The following is a 24,261-nucleotide window of genomic DNA, read 5'->3' as shown; positions in this document are numbered from 1 at the left end:
ACAGATTCTTATAAAAATATTATCGTTTCACATAGCATTTTATAACATTGTAATCTTATAAAATATTCATAATATGGCTTTACAGAATTCGTAGTGAAACTTCTGTGTAATATTGGCTTAAAATTAGTTCAGTGATAATGACTGCTAGTCCTGTTTCCCTCTCCTTTTCCACCCCCATCCCCATCCTTTCCTTCTCAGGACAGATTATTCACATGTTTTCAGTATGGGGATTGTATTTGCAACAGTCTCTTTCCAGGTGCTGGAAAGTCTTGTACTAGTGTTTCAAAGTACTGTAATATTTTAAACTCTTAGTCAGTAGTAGAAACATTTTTATTAATATTTGCCTACTCTGCATTTCTTTATTTCATGTTAATTTGTGAAACTCTACATAGTTGCCTTTCTGTTACTTTCTACATGGTTTATTCACTCCGATGATTAAACTTTCACATATAATTTCTGTCTCTTTTTGGCACTTTTTGGACTGTCTTCTATTTTTTTCTTACCATCTTATGAGATAAGGTTGTAAAACTGTTGTAAAACTTTATACTTAGTTACTCTAAAAGATAGATAGCTGTAGGAGACTCCTGTATGGTTATTAAAGCTGTTTCATACAGGATAATCATTTTGACTGTTTGCACTAAAACACTCCTCAAAGATTAAATTCACTTAGGAGAAAAATATGCAGCCTGGTAGGTTTTATTTTGCATGCATATATATTCCATCATAGGCAACATTAAATAACCTGTTCAAGCAGCTGACCCTGCTTGAGCAGGGGGTTGGACAAGGTGACTTCCAAAGGTTCCTTCCAACCTCAACCATTCTGTTTTTCTGTGATAATAGAGTTTAATCAAGCATTATGCAGCACTATTAATCTGATTATCAGTCTTATCATTATTGTAACTTCCCTTTTAGGCTGTGGAAATTGCTGCAAGCCACAATGGAGACAGCAGTGATGAGCTGAAGAAAGGAAAGATGAAGGCTTTCCTGTCTTTGGCTCGTTTCTCAGATAATCAGTACCAGCGAATTGAGAATTACATGAAATCCTCAGAGTTTGAAAATAAGCAGGCATTACTGAAGAAGGCCAAGGAGGAGGTTGGCCTCATAAGGGAGCGCAGAGTTCAGACAAATAGGTAAGCATTCAAATGGAGAGGTGGTTACTATGGAGCCATCAAAGGCTCCATCTTTACTAATTCTCTGTCCCTCTGGGCAAGTGGTACAGCATGGGTCATATCTCTACAGCTGAATTTTTCCTTCTCTTCACAAAATAGTGCCCAAATCTGTAGTGCTTGTGGCAAATAGTTTGTGAACTGTGCCTGAACATGGTCTAGGAGAGTGCTAGATAGCATGGGCCAAAACTAAGCCAAGGAGTGTTACAACAGGTGAACAGTATGGATGATCATGGGCCAGAATTCACATTTATTCCCTGGATGTCTTTAGTCTATTTGATAGAGAAAACATTACAGAGTAAAAAATAATGTTTGACATTTTTCTCCATCACACATTTGGTGAAAGTGTAGAATTCATCTTAATACAGAACTCTTAAAGATTTAGTAAGAGCAATTGCAAGTGAGCAGAAAAATTTGAACTTCAGCAGTTGGAAACTGAAGTCCTTACACAATGATCTGAACTGGATATTCACATTTACACCAGTATTGAGATTAAATCATAAAAAAAGAAAAAAGACACTGACTGAAAATTTACTTAAGAGTGGTGGGTCTGTGTGGACATACACCAAAGAAATAGCTCCCACAATTTGGTTTCTCAGTTATTTATTTTACTGTGCTTCTACATACAAAACAAGTAAAAAAAATGTTAAATTAGTAAGCAAGAGAAGTAGGGACAGCCTTGCTTGTAAGTTCATTAAGAGATAATTTGTTGTTTAAAAATGTCTGTTCACATAGATACACGGTGAAGGTTCAGCGAGAACTTGAACTGGATGAATGTGCCATACATGCGCTAACTGAGGATCGTAAACGTTTCTTGTGTAAAGCAGTGGAGAACTACATCAGCTGTTTACTAAGTGGAGAAGAACATGATATGTGGATCTTCCGACTCTGTTCCCTGTGGCTTGAAAATTCTGGAGTCGATAGAGTCAATGAAATGATGAAGGTATATGTCTGCTGTTGCTTTTCCTTATTATGCTTTGACGTTAAATTATCCATCTTTCTTCTACTTCCCCTTCTGTGTTTCTAGAAGATGAATTATAGTGCTGTGCAGTATGCTTTCCTGTGTATCTCCTTAACTTTTCCCTCAAAACTCGCTTTTTTCGGTCATCGTTGCTCTTCAGTTAATTTTTCATCAGAGCACGCTGTAATTCTCAATACATTTTAATTTAACTTAATTTAATTCAGCATTTTAATTTGACAAGTCTGTATGATTAAGCATATCTCATGATCTTCCACTGTTGTCACCTTGTTCTTTACATACCCTGGATACTACCCATCTTCAACATCCTTTAGTGTGTTATTCTAGTTTATATTATATATACTTTTAGGTGAAAGGATGTGCTTTTAGATTGTCTTTATAACACAGTAGCCAGGGACCAGTAAAGTTCTCATTCTCAGGCTGGGTCTATCATTTCTAGGATCGTGCAGGAAATCTGTTAATTCTTACCTGAATGATCTGTTTATAACAGAGATCTGTATAATTTAATTCTTTGCTTTGTGTTATAATTAACTTTGAAAAATAGAAAGCGTTCCTTTACTCATATTTTTAACACACAATTGTTTCTTGTCGTAAACTAGATTGTAATTTTTTTTTATTAGGATTGTCTCTTGCTGCAAAGAATCTAGAAGTGAATTCTGAATCAATATATCTAAGCTCTGCTCTATTAGAATAGAAAATAGTAGTTTTCTTATGAAGGACTTGTAGTATTCAGGAGACATGGACCAAGATGATGTGATACTCACTGGATTGCCATTTGATCACACAGCAATGATTACTCTCAGTTTAAAAAAAAAAACAAAACAAAACCAAAATTGCTAGCCCTTACCTGGTATTTTATGATTGCAATTTTTTGTGGTGTTTAGTACAGCTTTCTAACTGAATTTTCTCTACTACAGAAGAATGCAGAGAAGATCCCTTCATACAAGTTTTTGCCTCTGATGTACCAGCTGGCTGCTCGGATGGGAACCAAGATGATGGGTGGTTTAGGATTTCATGAAGTTCTGAATAATGTAATTTATGCTTTTTGTATCTAAAGACATCTTGATTGGCTTAGTAGTGCATACTTCTAAACAAAATGTATCTTCCTTTGTGCAGTTATAGCTAAATGAGTTATGTAGGTGATAAAGGTGTATTAAAAATGAGTGATGCAAAATCAGTATGGCGGGGGAGAAGATTGGGAACTTTTTTCCTTGCTACTTAACTGGTTTTCTTGTTGTGAAGAATAGTCTTATGCAGGTATAGGAATATACTTTGAATGTATTTTAGTTGTGGAAATACCCTCTAAGTATTACTTTTTATTTCGTATTAGGAATCTGAGAAGTTCAAAAGCATTAATAATGTTAATTAAGTAAATCTTTTTCTTCTGTACAGTCGTCAGTAATGGGATCTTTTTGTTTTTCTTGACAGCTAATGTCTAGAATTTCACTGGATCATCCACATCATACTTTGTTCGTAATATTAGCTTTGGCAAATGCTAACAAAGATGAACTCCTCACAAAACCAGATGCAATAAGAAGAAATAAGTTAATTAAAAATGCACCAAAAGAAATCTCCCAGCTTGATGTGGTGACTACAAAAAATTCTGTTCTATTAATCACATTCAGTCCTTTTGTTTTGTTAAAAAATGAAAAAAGTTATGTCAAGGGGTGTTTTAGTGTAGAGCTCATCAGCTGACTTTTGTTAAGAAAGAGTAGGAGGAAAAAAGTACTTTTAATAATAAAAAACCCCTCCTTTTGTGCATACATTGGTAAATATTATTGAAAGAACTAATTACGGGGGTTGAATAAAATACGGTTAACATTTCCTGCAACAAATAGCCCTGATTATTGCGAAGAGTTTTGTGATAAATGTCTTTGATGTGTGATTTTGTAAAAGGCATTTTAGATGCAACAAAGATTTGAGTGGGTTTATTGTTAAAAGTACATACTGAATTGAGTATTTTTCCTGCTTTGAGTGATAACATCTGTTCTATGTAAGTGTTTAGCCTTGTGCAGTATATCTTTTGTTCCTTTATATGTTAAAAGCCATGATGATGGGTAATACTGAACTGTGGCTTCATGTTAATGTTGTTACTGCTTAATTTTTGTTGGAACCTGTCTTTGGAATCATCTCATATCTAGATTAATGCCCCTTCTTTCCCCCATCACTATAGGCTGGCATGGTTGGTTGTCATTACCCTCTGGCCTCCCCCACTGATACAATTTTTCACCACATTTTTATGTGGCTTTTTTTCACCTTTCTCTCAGACTTGTAGTTCTTTTGTGGTCCCACCCTTAGGAGTAGGATTATGCTAACCTCAACTAAGTGTCTCAGAGTTAGGCACAGAAAGGACACATGGTCAGGTTTTTGCCTTTTGCATACAGGCTTTTTCTTCAGTTGGGAGGAAATAACGGAAGCAGGAAGGTGGTGAAAGAACATCCAAAACTGCCTGTCCCTTTTTCTGAAGAATTTTTGCAGGTTTTTTGGACTGTGCCTGGACAGATTTGCTCCCTCTCCATCCCCAATAATATTTTACTTTATTCATTACCTCAGATTAGACAACGCAGAACTTTTCTTCAAATTATTTCTGTTCATATCACAAAGGGCTGTCCATTATTGCAATTTTCTCTGTTTTCGTAGAATGTATTTCAATTGTACTTATTTGACTGCATGTTATGATGCATCTTTAATCTTCCAAGGTGTAGTTTGCAAGATCTGATATTTGTATTCCATTGGGGTTTTTTAGGACAGAATGGAGGCTGCTAGCAATATAATCAATGTTGTAAGAAAAGGGAGAGCTCATATGGTTAGAGACGTTGAAGCACTTTGTGATGCTTACATCACACTAGCAAATGTAGATGCTACTCCATGGAAATCTCAAAGAAGTAAGTCTTTGGAATAATTATTTTTGTTTTTAATAGTGAAGATATATTTTATTGGATTAATAAGTATATTTCTAAATATTGATATTTAGTTAAAGGAGATACTGCGCTAGCACTGTGTCTGTCCTGTTTTTGGTAAATGTAGAACTTAGTCTGGATTAAAAGTCGTAGTAATTACTTGCACTGTAAGGTTCAGACTTTCTGAGTATGAAACTCCAGAAAACTCCAGTTGTCCTGTGGTCATCTTCATCAGCTCAACAGAAGCATGCAGTGAGGTTTTGGGTCCCAAAAGCAATGTAAGCTGTTTTTTGTGAACTTTGATGTATGTTTATAGTTCTGAATTTTAAAATATTAATTCCTTTTAATTACAGAAGGAATAAGTATTCCAGCTGACCAGCCAATTATTAAACTGAAGAACTTGGAGGATGTTGTTGTTCCTACCATGGAAATTAAGGTGACTGAAGTTGAAATAAATACACGCTATAATATAAAATCTTAGAATCAACTTCAAATTTTTATAATGGCAGTCAGGGCATATATGTCTTCATCAAATTCCCATGTTCTTTACAGGTCAGCCAGGGGTACTCCCCTGTCAGGTGGGAGATGCAGCATGAGATGCTTTCCTTAGGCTTTAGAAGACCTTGACCCCAAGTCTTACATTTGCTGGATAGTGGCATATTGTATGAAGATGATTTTGCCACTGCCACTGTTACCACGGTGACTAGTCTTTCATTATCAAAAGGGGTGATGAGTTACCTAAATCACAGAGAGGATCTTATTTTGTAGGTGCCAGCTCAGAGTTTCAGGGAGGCATTTAATGTCTTTGTGAGAATTAATAGATATGCCTCTTTGGCTGTTCCTAAATGGCCAGCTTATATGTTTTTACCATTCAATAATGGTGAATGATCCATTCCCATTAGCATAAGTGGTTGATTGGATGGGTGCATAGACACTCATTCTTAGATGCCACACACTCTACCTAGGAAACTTACCAGTTTCAGGAGTGTAGAGTTGCTTTTTGGGCCAGCTGCCTAAAATTTACGTGTTATGAAGCCAAACTTCCCCATGTTGAAGTCCCTCAGGCTATGTCTATAAAGCTAAATAAAACAAGCCAAGGGACATTATGCCGTTTGACTTCCGAGGCCAGAAATTGCCACGCATGCTAAATAGCATTTGTTTGTAGGGCTCCTGTTGGCCCCTTTGCTCCTTTGTATGACTCGATTGTCCTTTTCTTTGCCTTTCTTCTTCTCCAGTACAAACTATCTGAAATAGTTGGAGGTCTGTCATGTAAGCAGCTGGAGCGATATTTCCTTAGAGCTGAATAGGGATGCTTTGTGGCATGAGGATATGGAGGATGGCTGAAGATACAGATCCTGTAGGTTGCAACAGATCTAGGATTGTAGATTGGGTCAATTTGCAGCCTAATGTAAGACTAATGCCCCCGAACTGTACATGAACATTTTCTTGAAAGAATGCTAGTTGGGACAGGCTGGAATTGTGTCAGAGCTTGTTTAGTGGAAGTCTGCAGCACCAGGTCCCCTCTACCAATGAGGTGAACAAGGAGGAATCGAACTCACTCCTTTGCTCAGCTTATTTTTGTAGCCTTTGTGGGTATTATCCTTGTAGATGATGGAATGCTTATATTAATATTTAGCATGTAGTCTGCTAACGAGGTTTGCAAACAACTCGTTACCACATTCTCTGAGTGAAATGGAGGTAATATTTATATTAAACTAATTTATAATTTCAGGTGGATCCCACAGGACAATATGAAAATTTGGTGACAATAAGGTCTTTTAAGCCAGAATTTCGGTTAGCAGGAGGCCTGAATCTGCCTAAAATAATAGATTGTGTAGGATCAGATGGTAAAGAAAGGAGGCAGCTGGTTAAGGTAGGTTCTGTCAGTTGTAATGACATCTCAGAGACTTGGCATGTTAGAATTTTTTTTAAGGTCTCATGTCAGTTTTCTCATGTATCGCTTCTGTACCATGAGCAGACTTTTCACGGTTCAGTGTCAGTTCTCTCAGTTCAGAAATGCTTTAATAAAGGAAATTACAAAGTAATAATAAGTAATATAAAAAGGGTATAATATAAATAGTAATATAATATAATAATAAGTAATAATATTAAATATTTTTGTAATTATTTTTCAACAATGCATGTAATACACAGTAGCTTACCTGACAACTACCAGACGTGTGACTTGCGTGGTCGTGTCTCCACTAGTGACCTGGAGCATACAGCAAATAAAAGCCATCAACATTTTGTGTTAAATACCTCCTTTTTTCTTTCTTCCCTATATAAAGAGAATGGCAATTCAGAGACAATCAAAAACATGCACACAGAAACACAAATCTCTCAAAAAATGTATTTCTCTTTAAACTTAATTGATTTCATTCTGTCTGTCTTTGAATGTAAACATGCAGCAGCTTCTGCGAGAATTCTGTTTTGCTGTTAAGCATGGGTTAGTTTTGACAGTTTTAAAGAGAAGCATGAATCACTAGATCTGCATCCAATAATCAGAACGGCAGTACCAACTGATGCTGCTTCAGCTGTGTGCTGGATTGCTGAATATGGTGAATGAAACATCTATTTTTTAAGAGAGTACCATAAGGCATGTAGGTTGATTGAAACCTTAATCAAATAATAGTTGTCAAAAAAAAGAAGAAAAAGGTGATGATTTAAGTTAATGATGGTTCTGCTTAAGCAGCTGAGCACTATTAGAAAACCAAATACAGAGAAAAAACAATTGTTAATTACTTTTTATTACAGGTCATTATTGTGGAAAAGTAATTTTTGTTTTTTAAAATAATTTTTTAAAGTTGCTGAACAATAAGTTGGATGCTGAAAAGTGTTCTTTAACTGCTTTTTCTGTTTATGATAAAGGGGCGTGATGACCTGAGACAAGATGCTGTTATGCAGCAGGTTTTCCAGATGTGCAATACATTGCTCCAGCAAAACACTGAAACACGAAAGAGAAAATTAACTATCCGAAGATACAAGGTAACCCTGAACAGCTGCTGCAGCAGAGGAATAAATGCTACTGATAAAGCATATTTCCCATTCTCCTCTTTTTAACCCAAAGACAATATAAGAGTGTATTTATTTATGTGTTTTTAAAATAGTCACTGCTCCTTCAGGTATGGAATAAACAATTAATACAATTTAATTATTACAATTACAACAATTATTACAATTTAATTTTTTCTAAATCTTTAAAAAAAATTCTGATGCCAAATATATATTTAAATACTCTTCAAAGCTTTCTTTATATGAACTTATAATTGAAAAGAAATTAAGTCATGCACTGTCATTGAATTGTAAGTTGCTAGTTATTAAACTTGAGCATACGAGCTTGTTTGTGAATGCTCATTAATTTTAACCTTGCGATATTCCTTAATTAATTAGTAATTAATTTTAGTCTTGCAGTATTCCTTACAGTTGAATCCAGAAGTCCCGTCTAGGGTCTGTTCATGCAGAATGTGAATTGCAGAACTGTTTTTGTTGGAATTGGGAATACAGGAATAAATTCTTACTGTGAATGCAGAAAATTTATTTGAACAGGAACTTTCCCCTTCTCCTTCCTTTTTATGTGCTTGGGTTTATGATAATAGCTATGAAGGTGACCTCTGAATAAGAACTCTTTAAGTAAAAGTTCTTGTCTTTGACAAATGAGAAATGTTCACTCCAGAATCTCTGAAGGAGCTTATCTAAATTGCTAGCATAGTTTTAAGAATTCACAGGTGGAGTTAGAGTCACTTTTTGAAAATAATTTTCAATGAAGTCTCAGGTTTTTATGTGTGTAAAAATGAATGAGAGCAGGTAAAAAGAGAATGGGGGTTGCATTATGAGATAAAGAGACTTTCATAAGAAAAGAAAATTGAAGAAAACAGGCAGTAGCTATTTCTCTGAGGACAGGAGATCGTTCATTCTGGACAGTTCTGCCTGCTACAGCAACTGAGGTAACTATTACAGCCAGTTATGAAGTGAGAAACTGTTCCCTAGGATGGGAAGCAGACTAAGACAAGCCTAATATGTTCACGCAGCTACCAAAAGTGTTTGTTCCAGATTTTACTTTTTATGTGCAGTTCACACAATGCTTGTATTATCCCATTCAAGCATAGCAAGCTGTTGGCAATCACAGGTCATACAGAATACCAATGCAAACATGCAAATTGAGTATAATCATTAAGTTGTACTGAAGTACCTAGTGGAAGGTTCTCTGGGCTTGGAAGAAATTTGCAAGTATTTGATAGAAAAACCTTGAGTGTATTTTATATATGTATACGTGTGTGTTTCAAACATACGTTGTGGTCAGGTATATGGGTTGGTCTTTTTTCTTTTTAAACAAACACAAATATGCACCAGGCTCTGCAGCATGCATATTCATAGTTGTGTGTGTATAACCCTCCCCCATGCAGCAGTGGTTTTGTTTTTACAGGTGGTTCCCCTTTCTCAGAGAAGTGGTGTTCTTGAGTGGTGCTCGGGAACAACTCCCATTGGGGAGTTTCTTGTGAATGTCGAAGAGGGAGCTCACAAGAGATACAGGCCAAAAGATTACTCAGGTTATCAGTGTCAGAAAATAATGATGGTGAGTCAAAATAATTAAAGAAAAATATCTGGCTTATATTCTTTTACGCAGAAGGTTGGGGTTTTTACGTATTTATGGAGAATTATATGCTATGCTTTTAGTATATAATAATGAACATGACCAGTGGCATGGAATTAGTAGTTCTTCAGACTAATCTGAATGCAACCTGGGAAGAGATTTTACAAAATCAAAAATTGCTAAATGAATCACTGTTGCAGGAAAGATTTGAATACAGCTGAATCTCCAAGAAGTCTGTGAACTTCCTTCTAGAATGTAAATCTATTGGAAATGATCGTTACAGAAACCCAACAGAGTCAGTATAAAGTTATTTTACAGATTTAATTTATATTTGTCATGTTTCTCATTGCATTGAAAAATAATTTTATTTTCATGAATAAACCAAAATTCTAAATACTAGTCCTTGAAAATGAAAATATGGTTTAAGAATGCAGCTGAGATTAATGTAGTGTCTTAATTGCTGTTAGACAGTGTGAAGGGGTCTGGCTTCTCCTCCACCGTGACAGCCATGTGCCCTCCGCCCCCCACAGTGAGTCAGTTCAGGGAGCTAAGCCAAAAGAAGACTAACCTTATATAAACTGGCAGAAGAATATCTGGTTCAGTACATACAAGTAGGAGAAGATTCTTTCTTCTGATGGTAGCTAGCTGCTAGATGGATTCAGCTGGTTTAGTTTAGTTCCACAAACCACCTCACCATACGTTTAGAAAATTGCAAATTTTACTTTATATCACCATGATTGTGCAAGAAATCATTTCCTTTTAAATCTGTATAGTACTAACAGGATGAAAGTATATTTAATTTTGGCTTTGTGCAGCTTTTGCATGTGAATGAGTGAGGATGACTTTCTCACTGTGACGTGACCCATCAGATAAGCAAAAGTACCAGAGCAGAGTGCAAGGCAAAGTATCTCCCAACAAGATGCATTTACCCATAGAGGCATGTAAAACAGATACACTTGCTGACGCAAAGAAATGGGAGAGTGTTTTTTACATGTAGCCCATGAAGTTGCCTATGAAAATACAATTGTTTAGTAAAATAGATAGATAGGTGCATTAATGATTGCTGTAAAAAAGACATTAATTCATAGCTCAGAGAGAGAAAGGAGTGAGAACAGCATTTGATGGAGGGGAGAGGAGTAGAAAGGAGGAGTGTATTTCTTTCAAAGGAAGAGGTAATTTCTTTTCAAAGTAGTCAGTCACGGGGAAAACGTTTCTTACTTGTTTAAAGGATGCACAAAAGAAACATTTTGAAGAGAAATACAAGATCTTCATGACAGTCTGCGAGAACTTTCAGCCTGTGTTTCGTTACTTCTGCATGGAAAAATTCCTGGATCCAGCTGTGTGGTTTGAAAAACGATTGGCGTACACTCGCAGTGTGGCTACATCTTCTATAGGTATTATATTGGATTATTAACATTGACTTTTTAGATTACGTAAACAAAGAGTTTATACCATTTCAGAGGTAATGTCTATTCTGCTTTTGTCACGTGTCAGAAAAGGAGGAGTAGGGGGCAAAAAATGCCAGCAAGTAGACCAGCATTACTTTTGCAATTAAGATTTCTGATTCATTCCCCCCCCCCATCCCTTTCTGCAGTAGAAAGACAGAATGAAATGCTGTGTTTCTTTGCTTTAAATAGTGGTTTGTATTTTTAGGTTCTGGTAGTTTTTTTAAAGTTCCTACCTGATTAATTCTTTTGTTTTGATTCAACATTTATTCATTTCATCTGTAGCCTCAAATGTTTTAACTGAGTTGAAAAGCTTAATCTTTTACTTTTTTTGTACTGGCATCATTAGCCATGGCTGAAATGTTTTTTTAAGCTTTGGCATTTTTCCTTTGATTTTTCTGTCTTAACAAGCAAATACATGTACTTGGATTGTGGATTTCTTTTGGATGACTCAATTCTGTATTGAGTTTCTGGAAGACATTTGATAGTAGATTGTATACATTACAGTAGATCCTATTTTAGATGTTAGCATGTTGTTTATACACCCCCTTTTTTGCTGAAAAAAAATGAAGTAAATCTACAGTTTAGCAGAATTCAGATGAAAGTTTTTTGTAGGAAATACTACTGCTATCCATGTCCGTCAGCTAATAAAAAAACAGTAACGGGCGTAAATTGCAGCAAGGGAGATTTAGTTTGGAGGGTTTCTACATTTAAGGACAGTAAAGCACTGAAATAGGCTTACATGAAAGATCTTATAATTTGCATCACTGGAGGTTTTTAAAACTGACTTGGACAAGAATCACTCAGGAACTATTTAGGTATAGTTGAGCTGCCCCAACTGAGTTATGGACTGAATTATGTCCAGTCCTGTTTTCTGGATTATATGATACTGTGAGTTAAAAGGTTTTCTTAAAAACAGTAATAATAAAAAACCGTAGTTTTATTGTGCACTTGCTTTTTATCTTTTTTTTTTTTGAAAGCTGTGAAATTGTTTGGTTAAGGAATCTACAGAGAGAAATGGGCAAGAAGTCTGTGGAGCAGATAAAACAATACACATCTGTATGAGAACAACCTTTTTACAATTGCATTCAGTTAACCTTTTCTTTTTGGATTTGTGGAATGGCATTTGCTCTTTACTGGAGTAGTATGTATACATGGGGGAAGAAATATTCTCACTTTTAATTTGTTTGCACATGTTACACTGATTCTAATAATCTTCTCTGTGTTAAATTTTCCCTGGTTTTTATGGCATGTAAATATGGTTTCAGCACGTACCTTTTCTTTTAGTTGGCTACATTCTTGGACTTGGAGACAGACATGTTCAGAATATCTTGATAGATGAACAAACGGCAGAACTAGTGCATATAGATCTGGGTAAGTGGGGCAAGCATAAGAACCTTAATTTTTCTTTACTTTAACATTTTTTTAAAACATTTATTATGCTTTCATTTAGGGGTTGCTTTCGAGCAAGGTAAAATCCTTCCTATACCAGAGACTGTTCCATTTAGATTAACCAGGGACATTGTGGACGGAATGGGTATTACTGGCGTGGAAGGAGTCTTCAGAAGGTAAGTGCTCCTATATTGCATAGGGGTAAGGAGGCAGCAGAGTACTTCCAGCGTTATGATTGTTATATGTTAAATAGTTCTGATGCTTGAGAGGAGACTCAGATTTCTGCTGATAATATCCAAACCTAAATGCTGTCCTCTAACTTACATGCTCTTATTGATATAACCAATTGCAAGTTTGTTATTGTTGCTCAGCTTTTCATATTCTTCACTAACTAATGGGTTATTGTCACTCTCTTGTGGAATTCAGAGATGGCTCAGTGCTTCCAAAGGCTCCACAGCTAAATTTCATGCCTTGATTTAGACTGCTGGATTTTTTTCCTTCAGAACTATGTATTTCTTTCAGAGCTATACTATACATTCGGAGCTCTTAAGTTTCTTTGAACTATTTTGTTCTGTCTCTTATTTCTGTTCAGTTTTATGTAAGTAATTTGCAGTCTTTTTCCTCTTTTGGATCATATATTTGATATCACTTTGCAAATGCAAAAATATAAATCCCACAATAGATTTGAGCTGCAAAACAGAAAAATCCTCAAAGGGCTGAGTTTCTGTCAACCTCCATCCTATCTCCTGTGAATGACCCAGGAGAGCCCTAAAAAGCAGGACATTTCTCTCATTCAAGACTTTCATGATGTTCATGAACATAGTGCTTGCAAACCCCAAATTTCATGTCTTTAAAAAAGTACAAAGTGTAAGTGTTGTCTTTTTAAGGTAGCAATTAATGTTAATAAGTAGTTCCTGATACACCTTTGTCCTGTGAAGGAACAGTCACTGCCACTTCTGTTCTAAACATGGTGCTGTCAAGTTCACAGTTTCATGTTATTTCTGAAACTTTTGTCGCATGATCCAGAAAAACATGAATTGTTCGGCTCCAGCTGAAGTAAATACAGTATAAAAGGCACTGGTGCAGATACTGTTTCTGCCTCAGCCAGACTGACTTGTAATTAATAGTATAGGTGTGAGTGCATAAACAAGTCATCTCAGGATTGGGTGTGAACATAGTCAGTTAACTTTGTTGTGTGTGTTCTCATCCTGAAGTAGACAGGAGGCCTAATCCCTCTTTCACTGGAGTACCTGTCCCATAAGGAAAGTTTCGTATTCCTTCCACAAGCTTAGTTTACTTGGGACTGAATGTAGGTAGCCATTTCTGCATCTAAACTCATTGGAGAGATTTCAGAAATAGCTTAATGCCTCTGGCTGCTGGATCTGCTCATTTCATGTTAAGGAACCCTACCGAGATTCTCCAGTGTGTTGCCACGCTCCTCTGGCACGCACGTTTTCATCCAGCCAAGCAGTTCCGCCGTCATGGCATACCTCAGTGATCCGTGTTAACTCAGTGGTTAATTCTATGCATAGAAACATTTCAGACAGTGAAACGGGTAATTTCTTTCCCTTAGGGAATATAATCAGTGAACTGCCCAGTCTCCTTCTGGTCTTAAATTTCTAAATTTCTCCCTTTTTTTTTCCAAAATGGAAACATCAGAGAGGCTACTCATTTGTTAGAAATTGGACTTCAAGAAGGGCACAAATATCCATCATTTAAATAATGAAAATACCATTCCATTTTACTGAAAAGAACCTAAAAATACAGTAAAATATTTTCTAGATGCTGTGAGAAAACAATGGCTGTTATGAGAAATTCTCAAGAAGCTTTGCTGACTATTGTAGAGGTAAGCATTTTTTCATTCTTTCTGATAGTAGCCTGCCAGAGTATCTTCAGTTTCTTGTCTTCGTCTTCGTTTACATTACTATACCAAATATTCATGAGGGTTTTTTTGTTCAATTTTAATTTAGTAGTGTTGGTTGGATTTGTTAATTCATGTAATCTTCAATAAAATCAAGACCAGTTTGCATTTTATATGTGAACTATTCGTTTCAGGCATATGCAGTTTTCCCTCTTCAGTATTTAAATGCTTCTAGCCATAGTACAACATTCCTAGCACGAGTAGTGCCAATTGAATTAACTCCTCTTTGCATAAGTCACAAAGATGAGAATTAAACTGACTTTAAAAGCAGCTTATACTATGCATTAAAAAATAATGATGTGCTTAGAAGTGTATTAAAAAATGACCTCTTCATTGCTGAGATGGTACTGAGTGGCAAAACTGAGTCAAGTATGAACAATGCAAATACCTGCAAATGATCAGATACAGTTTTATTGTTGGATTCTCTACTAAGCAATTTAGCCCAATTCTGTCGGATTTTTAAAAAAAAAAGGGTCCTAATGTTGTGGTTAGCGTGAGCATTACCAACTGAGTGTTTCTCTTCCTGCCAGGGCACTGGAATAGCTGTGGTTAACAGTTTAAATCAAATAGAGGTTTATTTACTGTGTAGGTGCTGCTTTATGATCCTCTTTTCGACTGGACCATGAACCCCTTGAAAGCTTTGTATTTGCAGCAGAGACCGGAGGATGAGGCTGACATGAGCTCTACACTCAATGCTGATCCACAAGAATGTAAAAGAAAAGCCAGGTGCAAGATGTTTTTCTTACTGTCTGCCTAATGCACTGTTGCCTTGCTTTACGGTTTTCTTACTGAATGTTGCTCATGTTGTTCATGATCCACATCTAGCGCAGCTGTTTTTCTTCTTTTATTCTGCCAGCAGTGATGACCAGAGCTTTAACAAAGTGGCTGAGCGTGTTCTGATGAGACTTCAGGAGAAGCTGAAAGGTGTTGAGGAGGGAACAGTGCTCAGTGTGGGAGGGCAGGTGAACCTCCTCATACAGCAGGCCATGGACCCTAAAAATCTGAGCCGACTCTTTCCTGGATGGAAACCCTGGGTGTGACTTGGAAGGATCCAGCACGTTTTTAGAAGAAACCCATTTTTATGCAGCGTCTTACCATTTCAAATTGGTATTTCACATTTAAAACTTATATCAGGAGCAACCGTGAAGGCTTATATGTATTCGATGGATGGTTCAGGTTTTTTTTCAATAACCTGTTACCAGGAAAACATTTTTTGTCCACTTATGTTCACCATACAATATAAAACACCAACCAGTGCTTTGATGTTCCTTGTGACCTGCAAGGACTTTGCTTGGGCATACTGGATGCGTTATGTTCTTAAAGCCTGAGATTCATCACTTTTGTGTATATGTTAAATAGCTGGAGTTTTGTATATAATAATTCTGTATTGTAACATGACCGTGTAGAATGGATGATCTAAAAACCACGAGTCATGAAATAACTAGCTAAAGTGCATTTCAAAAGGGGGGTTATACTTTAAAGATAGTGCTACAGTGAATACAAAAGAAAACCAGAGAACCTCATGTTTAATGAACGGAGGGTTCTTGGGATTGGGGTTTTTTTTTTTTAGCTTAGTTAAACTTCTTTATATAGAGATGGACTTTGAGCGAAGTGTAATAAGGCTGCTTTTTTTCCTGTTGTAAATGAAATTATGTTGGTACTTTATAACATTACTTTAATAGTATAAAACAATAAAAATATTTAGCTTTTGTAGCTCGGGCTTCCTTGATAAAGTAGACTGGCTATACAATGAAGCTTAGCATACCAGATACGCCTCTAAAGCACACAGTCATTCTGTATCTGGACTAAACACCTGTCAGAAACATTGAAGTTGTATTTTGAGCGCAAAAATCTCATTCTGATTGCACACAGTTTTACAGAAGACATTGCTCCTTCTTAAATAAAAAGACCTACTGTAACTGGATAGTCAATGAATATGGATAATAGGAGAATCCACTCAAACAACAGTCTCACTGGTATATTTAATAAATCTTCCCGAATCATCTTTACATTTAAAAATATGGATAAAATTTGGCATACTCTCATGTTACCTTAGTTTACACTTTATGCATTTTTACAGCAGTATAAATGAAGAATTTCTGTTCTAATTAGCATTTCACTGTTCTTTATTTGTACAGTGTTTCCACAATTTTTATGCTATATCTTTGTGTTACAAGTTAATGTCAACATGGCAAGATGAGTCTTTTGTATTATGTTTTCATGAAGCTGACATAAATTTCTGTTGATCATTGGAACCAAAAGCGCATCCTGGCTTTTCTGTGGTGAAGAACTCTTATCCAGGGATACAGTGATTTGCTCTCTGAAAATGAAACTCTACTGACAGAGCACGCACTCTGTATGTGAATTTTAAATGACACTTAGGAAAGGGAGAAAAGTCCTACCAATTACAGAGTGGCAGATAGGAAAGGACTAAACAAAAAGCACTTAAATAATTTTTATTTTTAAGCACAGACTTAAAAAAATCTGGTAGTATTTCTGGAAATTTTTCTCATGCTTCTTATAGAGGAACTTCTTTAGGCATTTTTTGGGTTGTGTAATACTAGAACTCCAACTATCATATAAATGAATATTGCATAAAAGCACTTGGCAGATCCTGTCCTTCTTTCATGAGTTACTGATGCTCCACTTGAAAAGGAGTATTTTCATCATGCTGGGCTGCAATTTAGGTTTTTTACTTACAGCAAACAGTGAAACATTAATATTAATACCATTGTCTCAGAGAAGTCTAACTTCAGAGGAAGTAATTTAATTATTCCTCTGCAATGCTGTTAACTTGGTGTTTAGTGCCTAGATTTTGAATAGTAGAAATAGATTTTTGCCTAGTCTACACATTTTCATTGTTCAAGCTGAATGAAACGCAAATTAAAATGCATGGAAATATTGTAAATGTAATTGAAACCTGTTTACATTATCTGTAAGCTCCTGTAGCGGTAAAACACCAGTTAGCTGACAGACATGAAAAGTTTGAATTATTAACAAACCTTAGAGTCTCCAAAACACTGTCAAAATCAATGTGACACGATCCTGTTGTTATGAGATCTGAGTTCAAATAATCTAACATTCTTGAGATAATTGTCATCCCTGCAAAGCGTCATGTGGCCAAATAGTAACCATCAGAGACTGTGCTTTCTTTTTGCTCCAGTAATGCCTTAATTTGTAAAAGTCAAAATTAGAAAGTGAATGGTTTGCAAAAATGTATCATCTATAGATACACATTTTCCTTGTATAAGAATAGAAAAATAAAACCTGGATAGAAATGCTGTTTAATTCTGAACAATGGTTTTGTCACGAATACTACTACTGATGGCAAGGTGCATTAGTATTTGAGAGCCTCAAATATATTTACTATATTAGTAAGATAGAAATATGTGACACAAGTCAAGTTGCCTCTTTAGCATTAATTTTTTTTCTTGGAATGCATCTTAGTAATTTTAAACATTTACATTTAGAAAAGATAATTTCTAAGACAAATGAGCCTGTGATCTAGTATGATGGGGAAGAGTTTTTAAACAGCAACATATTTATTTGAAATTAGCTTTTTGTGGTGACACATCCATTGGAGAAATGTCCTCAGGAGTACAAACTGTAAAAAAGTTAAGTGTTAGCAGGTAAACCAATTTGAATTATATACCTTGACTGAACTTTTCCATCAGCAAGGGACTCTGTCCCATGAATAGGAATCAGATTAAACTGGCCACCTGGTGACGTACATCCAATTTAAATAAAACAAGAATGTCAGTCTTCATGAGTGCAGATCTGAAAACTTCTGTTGTTCTTACAGATAAAACCACCCGAAAATCATTTTCTCAGTAACTATGAATTAATGTTCTATTCTATGTTACTGTGAAACTCTTGAGTTTATAAAAAGTATCCACTACTACTAAACGTTTTGAATGCACTGAAATCTTGGGCTTCATATTTTCAGGGGATAATGCACTTTATTATACATTGTTACTCATTGTACTCTTCATGAATATTGTTATTCCATACCTGCACAAGTGGTAAGGCTGCAATGACAAAGAGTCAGTAAAGATACCTTTGTAAACAGGCAATTCCAAAATCTGCCTGGGGAATTTGGTTGTGTTATTGGTAAGGGATGACACTATATGTTTTTACTGCTACTTTCATCCCTGTGAATTTAAAGTAAGGCAGTAGTGTTGTCTTGTGGAACCTGTAGATAGCCTGAAACAGCTCTCGGGGAGAGATTACCTCATACTAGCACTTAATGATGACACTTCAATATTAGCATTAAATAAAATTGTTCATTTCAGCAGATAGGTTGAAGAGTGAAACCACAGCGAGAAAGCTGGGAAGTGTGCAAGGGAGGGTTTAGGTTCTCTTCCCCCCACATTTCAAAGTCTTACCTGTATCCTGCTTATATGAGAAGACTAACAAGAAGACTATGTTGTTCACATAACACTCTCTTTCATCATCTATACTGCACATTAACACTGTAAGTACATCTATACTTTAGCTTTCAGAGCTGCATAGTGAATAATGTTAGTAATATCTTTAAGTGCGCACACAGCTTCTGATCTCCCTGCTCCCTCCTCCTTTCCTCACTACTTTATGTATGTTCACAAAAAATGTGGTGCAAAGTGACTACACCCTTGCCTGCCCTGGAGAGTTCCCGCTGCAGCATCCGTAGCTGTTCCTCCCTCTCTCCACACCCATTTTGCCAAACACCATACAACATAGAACAGATTTGAGCTTATTTGGTTGCTTCAGTTGCTGTATACCACCTATGCTGGATGCAAAGCAGAAAGATTATAAGAAAATACAACTACCTATAGAAGATCCCCCTTTTGAAGGAACTTCTCTTCTTGGATTGAGTTGTGAAGAAGTCCTCTACTCTCTTAAAAATTCCTCAGCCACGTTGCACCGAGTCTTCCCTGCAGCTTCTAGGGTGAAGCAGTGTTACAATGCCAGTGCGCAGTGGTGATTGATTGACTGCTTCTCAAAGATTGCCTGTTAACTAGCAGAATTTGACCAAGTACTATTTTTCTTCACAGACAAGGTTTTTTTCTGTGATTAAAATGGAACTGGAACGGTGCTGGCCATACTCCTCATATGCTCACACACAAAGAATGTGAGAATGGGAGAAGGAAGGGGTGGGGGAGAGAAGAAGAGAGACAGTCTGCATGCTTTTCTAACTACTGCAAAATGAAGTTTTCAGGTCTCCAGGCACAGGGCATATGCAGTTTGACTGTGCCTCTGGATTACAACTAGCATCCTCAGTGCTAGCTGTTGCTAAGTCACCTTGCTGTGCCCCGAGTACTGTTCTACAAGTGCAAGAAAATCTTGCCATAGAGAACACATATTTGACTTGCAAAAATTTTTTAGTATCTTGATCTGTTCACCCAAAGCTCCTGTTTTGCACGCCCACACACCATGTTTGCTTTCACAAAAGCGGAGGAAATTGAGTTTATGGATTGGCAATTTTGTGTTCTGGAAATTAAACAAGTGGCGTAGCAGGAATGAAGCCGTTTCCTAAAATGTAGTTCTGCTTCTGCATTGCAGCTAGAACTGCAAATTGGACAGCTATCATGCATATAAAGTTTTTTAGCCTGTGGTGCCTTGATCAGCATAATGGAATAGATTTTTCTGGTCGGCAGGATTAATTTCTTAGTATTTGGAAAAATTCTTTTATGCTGTGTGAGATGTCAGCACCTGAAGTGCAAAAATGGCAGTTCCTTAAGCCGAGTGAAGTCCATACAGTTGTGATTTTGGTGCATCATTTAACAAGGGACGGTTAAGTAGTTTTTCCACATCTATTATATAAGCATGTATATATTATTGAAGTATCTACTTAAAATACTTGCATCTGAAAAAAAAGATCTAATTCCACCAAGAAACTTTAATCTTTTCAGTTCTCACCAGTCCCTCATATGAACCCATAGCATTATGCTTCCCACTTTTTATTAATGATTATAGTATTTTTGTACAGTATATAACCTCAATAAAGGGCAAGTAGATTCCTGCTGTTATGTGATTTTTTTTTCCATCTAGATAAGGATCCGTTAGATTCTCATGAAGGGTGTTAAGACTTCATGGGCTTAGCGACTTTATGGGCTTAGCGTCACATGGGCTTAGCGACCATGAAATGATAGAATTCTCGATACTTGGTGAAGTAAAGAGGGGGGCCAGCAAAACCGCTACCATGGACTTCCGGAGGGCGGACTTTGGCCTGCTCAGGACACTGGTCGAGAGGGTCCCTTGGGAGACAGTCCTGAAGGGCAAAGGGGTCCAGGAAGGCTGGACGTTCTTCAAGAAGGAAGTCTTAAAGGCGCAGGAGCGGGCTGTCCCCATGTGCCGCAAGAAGAACGGGCGGGGAAGGCGACCGGCCTGGCTGAACGGGGAGCTCTGGCTGGGACTCAGGAAAAAAAGGAGAGTTTATCACTTGTGGAAGAAGGGGCAGGCAACTCAGGAAGAGTACAGGGATCTCGTTAGGTCGTGCAGAGAGGAAATTAGAAAGGCAAAAGCCCGTCTAGAACTCAACTTGGCCACTGTCGTGAGAGACAACAAAAAATGCTTTTATAAGTATGTTAATGACAAAAGGAGAGCCAAGGAGAATCTCCATCCTCTATTGGATGCGGGGGGGAACGTTGCCACCAAGGATGAGGATAAGGCTGAGGTACTCAACGCCTTCTTTGCCTCAGTCTTTAGTAGTCAGAGTGGTTATCCTCAGGGTACTCAGCCCCCTGAGCTGGAAGACAGGGACGACGAGCAGGATAAACCCCCCATAATTCAAGAGGATGAAGTTAATGACCTGCTGCGCCACCTGGACGCTCACAAGTCTATGGGGCTGGATGGGATCCACCCAAGGGTACTGAGGGAGCTGGCGGAGGAGTTTGCCAAGCCGCTCTCCATCATTTACCAGCAGTCCTGGTTAACTGGGGAGGTCCCGGACGACTGGAGGCTTGCCAATGTGACGCCGATCTATAAGAAGGGCCGGAGGGAGGATCCGGGGAACTACAGGCCGGTCAGCCTGACCTCGGTGCCGGGGAAGATCATGGAGCAGTTGGTTTTGAGGGTGCTCACGAGCCATGTCCGGGACAACCATGGGATCAGGTCCAGCCAGCACGCGTTCAAGGAAGGCAGGTCCTGCTTGACCAACCTGATCTCCTTCTATGACCAGGTGACCCACCTCATGGATGGGGGAAAGGCAGTGGATGTCGTCTACCTGGACTTCAGTAAAGCCTTTGACACTGTCTCCCACAGCATTCTCCTAGAGAAGCTGGCGGCTCACGGCTTAGACAGGTGCACTCTTCGCTGGGTAAAAAACTGGCTGGACGGCCGAGCCCAGAGAGTTGTGGTGAACGGAGTTAAATCCAGTTGGCGGCCGGTCACGAGCGGTGTTCCCCAGGGCTCAGCACTGGGGCCGGTCTTGTTCAATATCTTTATCAATGATCTGGACGAGGGGATCGAGTGCTCCCTCAGTAAGTTTGCAGATGACACCAAGTTGGGCGGGAGTGTTGATCTGCTCGAGGGTAGGAAGGCTCTGCAGAGGGACCTGGACAGGCTGGATCGATGGGCCGAGGCCAACTGTATGAGATTCAACAAAGCCAAGTGCCGGGTCCTGCACTTGGGTCACAACAACCCCAGGCAACGCTACAGGCTTGGGGAAGAGTGGCTGGAAAGCTGCCCAGAGGAAAAGGACCTGGGGGTGCTGGTTGACAGCCGGCTGAACATGAGCCAGCAGCGTGCCCAGGTGGCCAAGGCGGCCAACGGCATCCTGGCCTGTATCAGAAATAGTGTGGCCAGCAGGAGTAGGGAGGTGATCGTGCCCCTGTACTCGGCACTGGTGAGGCCGCACCTCGAATACTGTGTTCAGTTTTGGGCCCCTCACTACAAGAAGGACATGGAGGTGCTGGAGTGTGTCCAGAGGAGGGCAACGAAGCTGGTGAAGGGCCTGGAGCACAAGTCTTATGAGGAGTGGCTGAGGGAACTGGGGTTGTTTAGCCTGGAGAAGAGGAGGCTGAGGGGAGACCTCATCGCGCTCTACAACTACCTGAAGGGAGGTTGTAGCGAGGTGGGTGTTGGTCTCTTCTCCCAAGTAACTAGCGATAGGACGAGAGGAAATGGCCTCAAGTTGCGCCAAGGGAGGTTTAGATTGGACATTAGGAGAAATTTCTTTACTGAAAGAGTGGTCAGGCCTTGGAACAGGCTGCCCAGGGAAGTGGTTGAGTCACCATCCCTGGAAGTATTTAAAAGACGTGTAGATGAGGCACTTAGGGACGTGGTTTAGTGGACATGGTGTGTTGGGTTGACGGTTGGACACGATGATCTTAGAGGTCTTTTCCAACCTGTATGATTCTATGATTCTATGATTCTATGACTTCCATATGAAAAACAGCTTTGCCTCCACATACACTTTCCCCAAACTACCTGCATCTGTGATAGAGTTCATCAGATTTTCCATAGGGATAGATTTTTATTTCTAGAAGATAAAACATTTAGTTGTAGATGTTTCTCAGGTCTCTATGGCCACTGCAGAGAGAATGATGGCTTTGGAAACTCTATCCAGAAGTGCCCCATCCAGAGTTAAGACTATAGTAAAATAAACAATTAACAAGGTAGTTGTACTTCATCTCTCATGACTTACCTGGAATTTCCAGAAACCTTGCAGTCATTGTACCCCCGAGCTTACCTTTGACTGAACACTACTGTTGGATTTTGGCCCATCAATAATTAAATGTGCATACAGTCAGTCACCCGAAGGACAATCTGACATTACATAGTTGTACAATAGCTGAAGCTTGTGGTATGCACATCCCACAACGTATCTTCCACCCCCACCGTCCTGTTCTTTAAGGGAATTTAACTTCTTACCAGTAAGGTAGCACACCATAAATTTTATCAACACAATCGTTGTTCAATAGAGAGTTACAGTTTCAGTCCTCAAGTCTCCAGCCCTGCTTCCAGCCCCCTAGCATGCCGTGAAGGTTGTAGATAACATTTGTCAACAGGAGAGTCTTTGCTCAAATGAGTACTTCCCAAGGACAGTTTCCAAATCAAATCCTTTCATGGAGGAGAGACTCTTGGAGTGCTCCTGACCCGTGTTCAAGTGGTTGGCACTTCAGGACTAGACCAGTACTCCTCTTTCAAGATTTTCATTCTGTGAAGTTTGCCAAGATATCTGAAATAGCTCTTACATTATGCAAATCTTTAATTTGAAAGTAACATCAGCTTATTCAATTAAAATTTAAAACTTTAGTCAATTACTCTAATCAGACATAAAAAAATTAAGCAATATCTAACCAACCTCATTAGTATCTCTCACTCTGCTTGTCTTCAAATTGGTTTGTGTTTCCTTTTTCTAGCAGAGTATCTGAGCCCACAGACCAAGTCCAAGGATGGATCCCTGTCTGGGGCTCTTTTGGGTACCATGTCCATTTATTGCCTTAGGAGGAGAATTTTGGTCAGTTTCTGAAATACCCCTCTGTTGTAGACCAATCTGCAGTTGTTGTTTTAGGATGACACTGAATCCTGTGTTGCATGAATGGAGTGTAACGTGAGGTTATCTGGGAGCGTTTGAGGATATAAAGCCTGTTGGGCCAGTGTGTAGTTGGGAGGAGCCAAGCCTCATGCAGTGCTATCTAGAATCATAGAATTATCAAGGTTGGAAAAGACCTCTAAGATCATCAAGTCCAACCGTCAACCCAACACCACCATGCCCACTAAACCATGTCCCTAAGCACCTCATCTACACATCTTTTAAATACTTCCAGGGACGGTGACTCAACCACTTCCCTGGGCAGCCTGTTCCAAGGCCTGACCACTCTTTCAGTAAAGAAATTTCTCCTAATGTCCAATCTAAACCTCCCTTGGCGCAACTTGAGGCCA

The 24,261-nt window shown here is 38.3% G+C and overlaps 1 protein-coding gene across 1 annotated transcript in view; it reads left to right on the top strand.

Annotated features, from left to right (window-relative positions):
- The window catches only part of ATM (ATM serine/threonine kinase), an 80,755-nt gene extending 63,078 nt beyond the window's left edge, over positions 1-17,677 (top strand). Inside the window, exons 49-63 of the mRNA XM_075140033.1 lie at positions 913-1,130; positions 1,902-2,109; positions 3,063-3,176; positions 3,574-3,732; positions 4,892-5,030; positions 5,399-5,481; positions 6,778-6,918; positions 7,914-8,030; positions 9,469-9,618; positions 10,865-11,030; positions 12,369-12,455; positions 12,535-12,649; positions 14,256-14,319; positions 14,984-15,120; positions 15,251-17,677. Of these exons, the coding sequence (XP_074996134.1) occupies positions 913-1,130; positions 1,902-2,109; positions 3,063-3,176; positions 3,574-3,732; positions 4,892-5,030; positions 5,399-5,481; positions 6,778-6,918; positions 7,914-8,030; positions 9,469-9,618; positions 10,865-11,030; positions 12,369-12,455; positions 12,535-12,649; positions 14,256-14,319; positions 14,984-15,120; positions 15,251-15,434 (2,082 nt within the window). The 3' untranslated portion in view covers positions 15,435-17,677. The remainder of the gene's footprint in view (positions 1-912; positions 1,131-1,901; positions 2,110-3,062; positions 3,177-3,573; positions 3,733-4,891; positions 5,031-5,398; positions 5,482-6,777; positions 6,919-7,913; positions 8,031-9,468; positions 9,619-10,864; positions 11,031-12,368; positions 12,456-12,534; positions 12,650-14,255; positions 14,320-14,983; positions 15,121-15,250) is intronic.
- Positions 17,678-24,261: the final 6,584 nt, after the last annotated feature.

Source organism: Calonectris borealis, chromosome 1 (genome assembly GCF_964195595.1).
Source record: "Calonectris borealis chromosome 1, bCalBor7.hap1.2, whole genome shotgun sequence".
In the NCBI taxonomy this organism is placed as follows: domain Eukaryota; kingdom Metazoa; phylum Chordata; class Aves; order Procellariiformes; family Procellariidae; genus Calonectris; species Calonectris borealis.
This window is presented reverse-complemented; position numbering and strand designations above follow the sequence as displayed.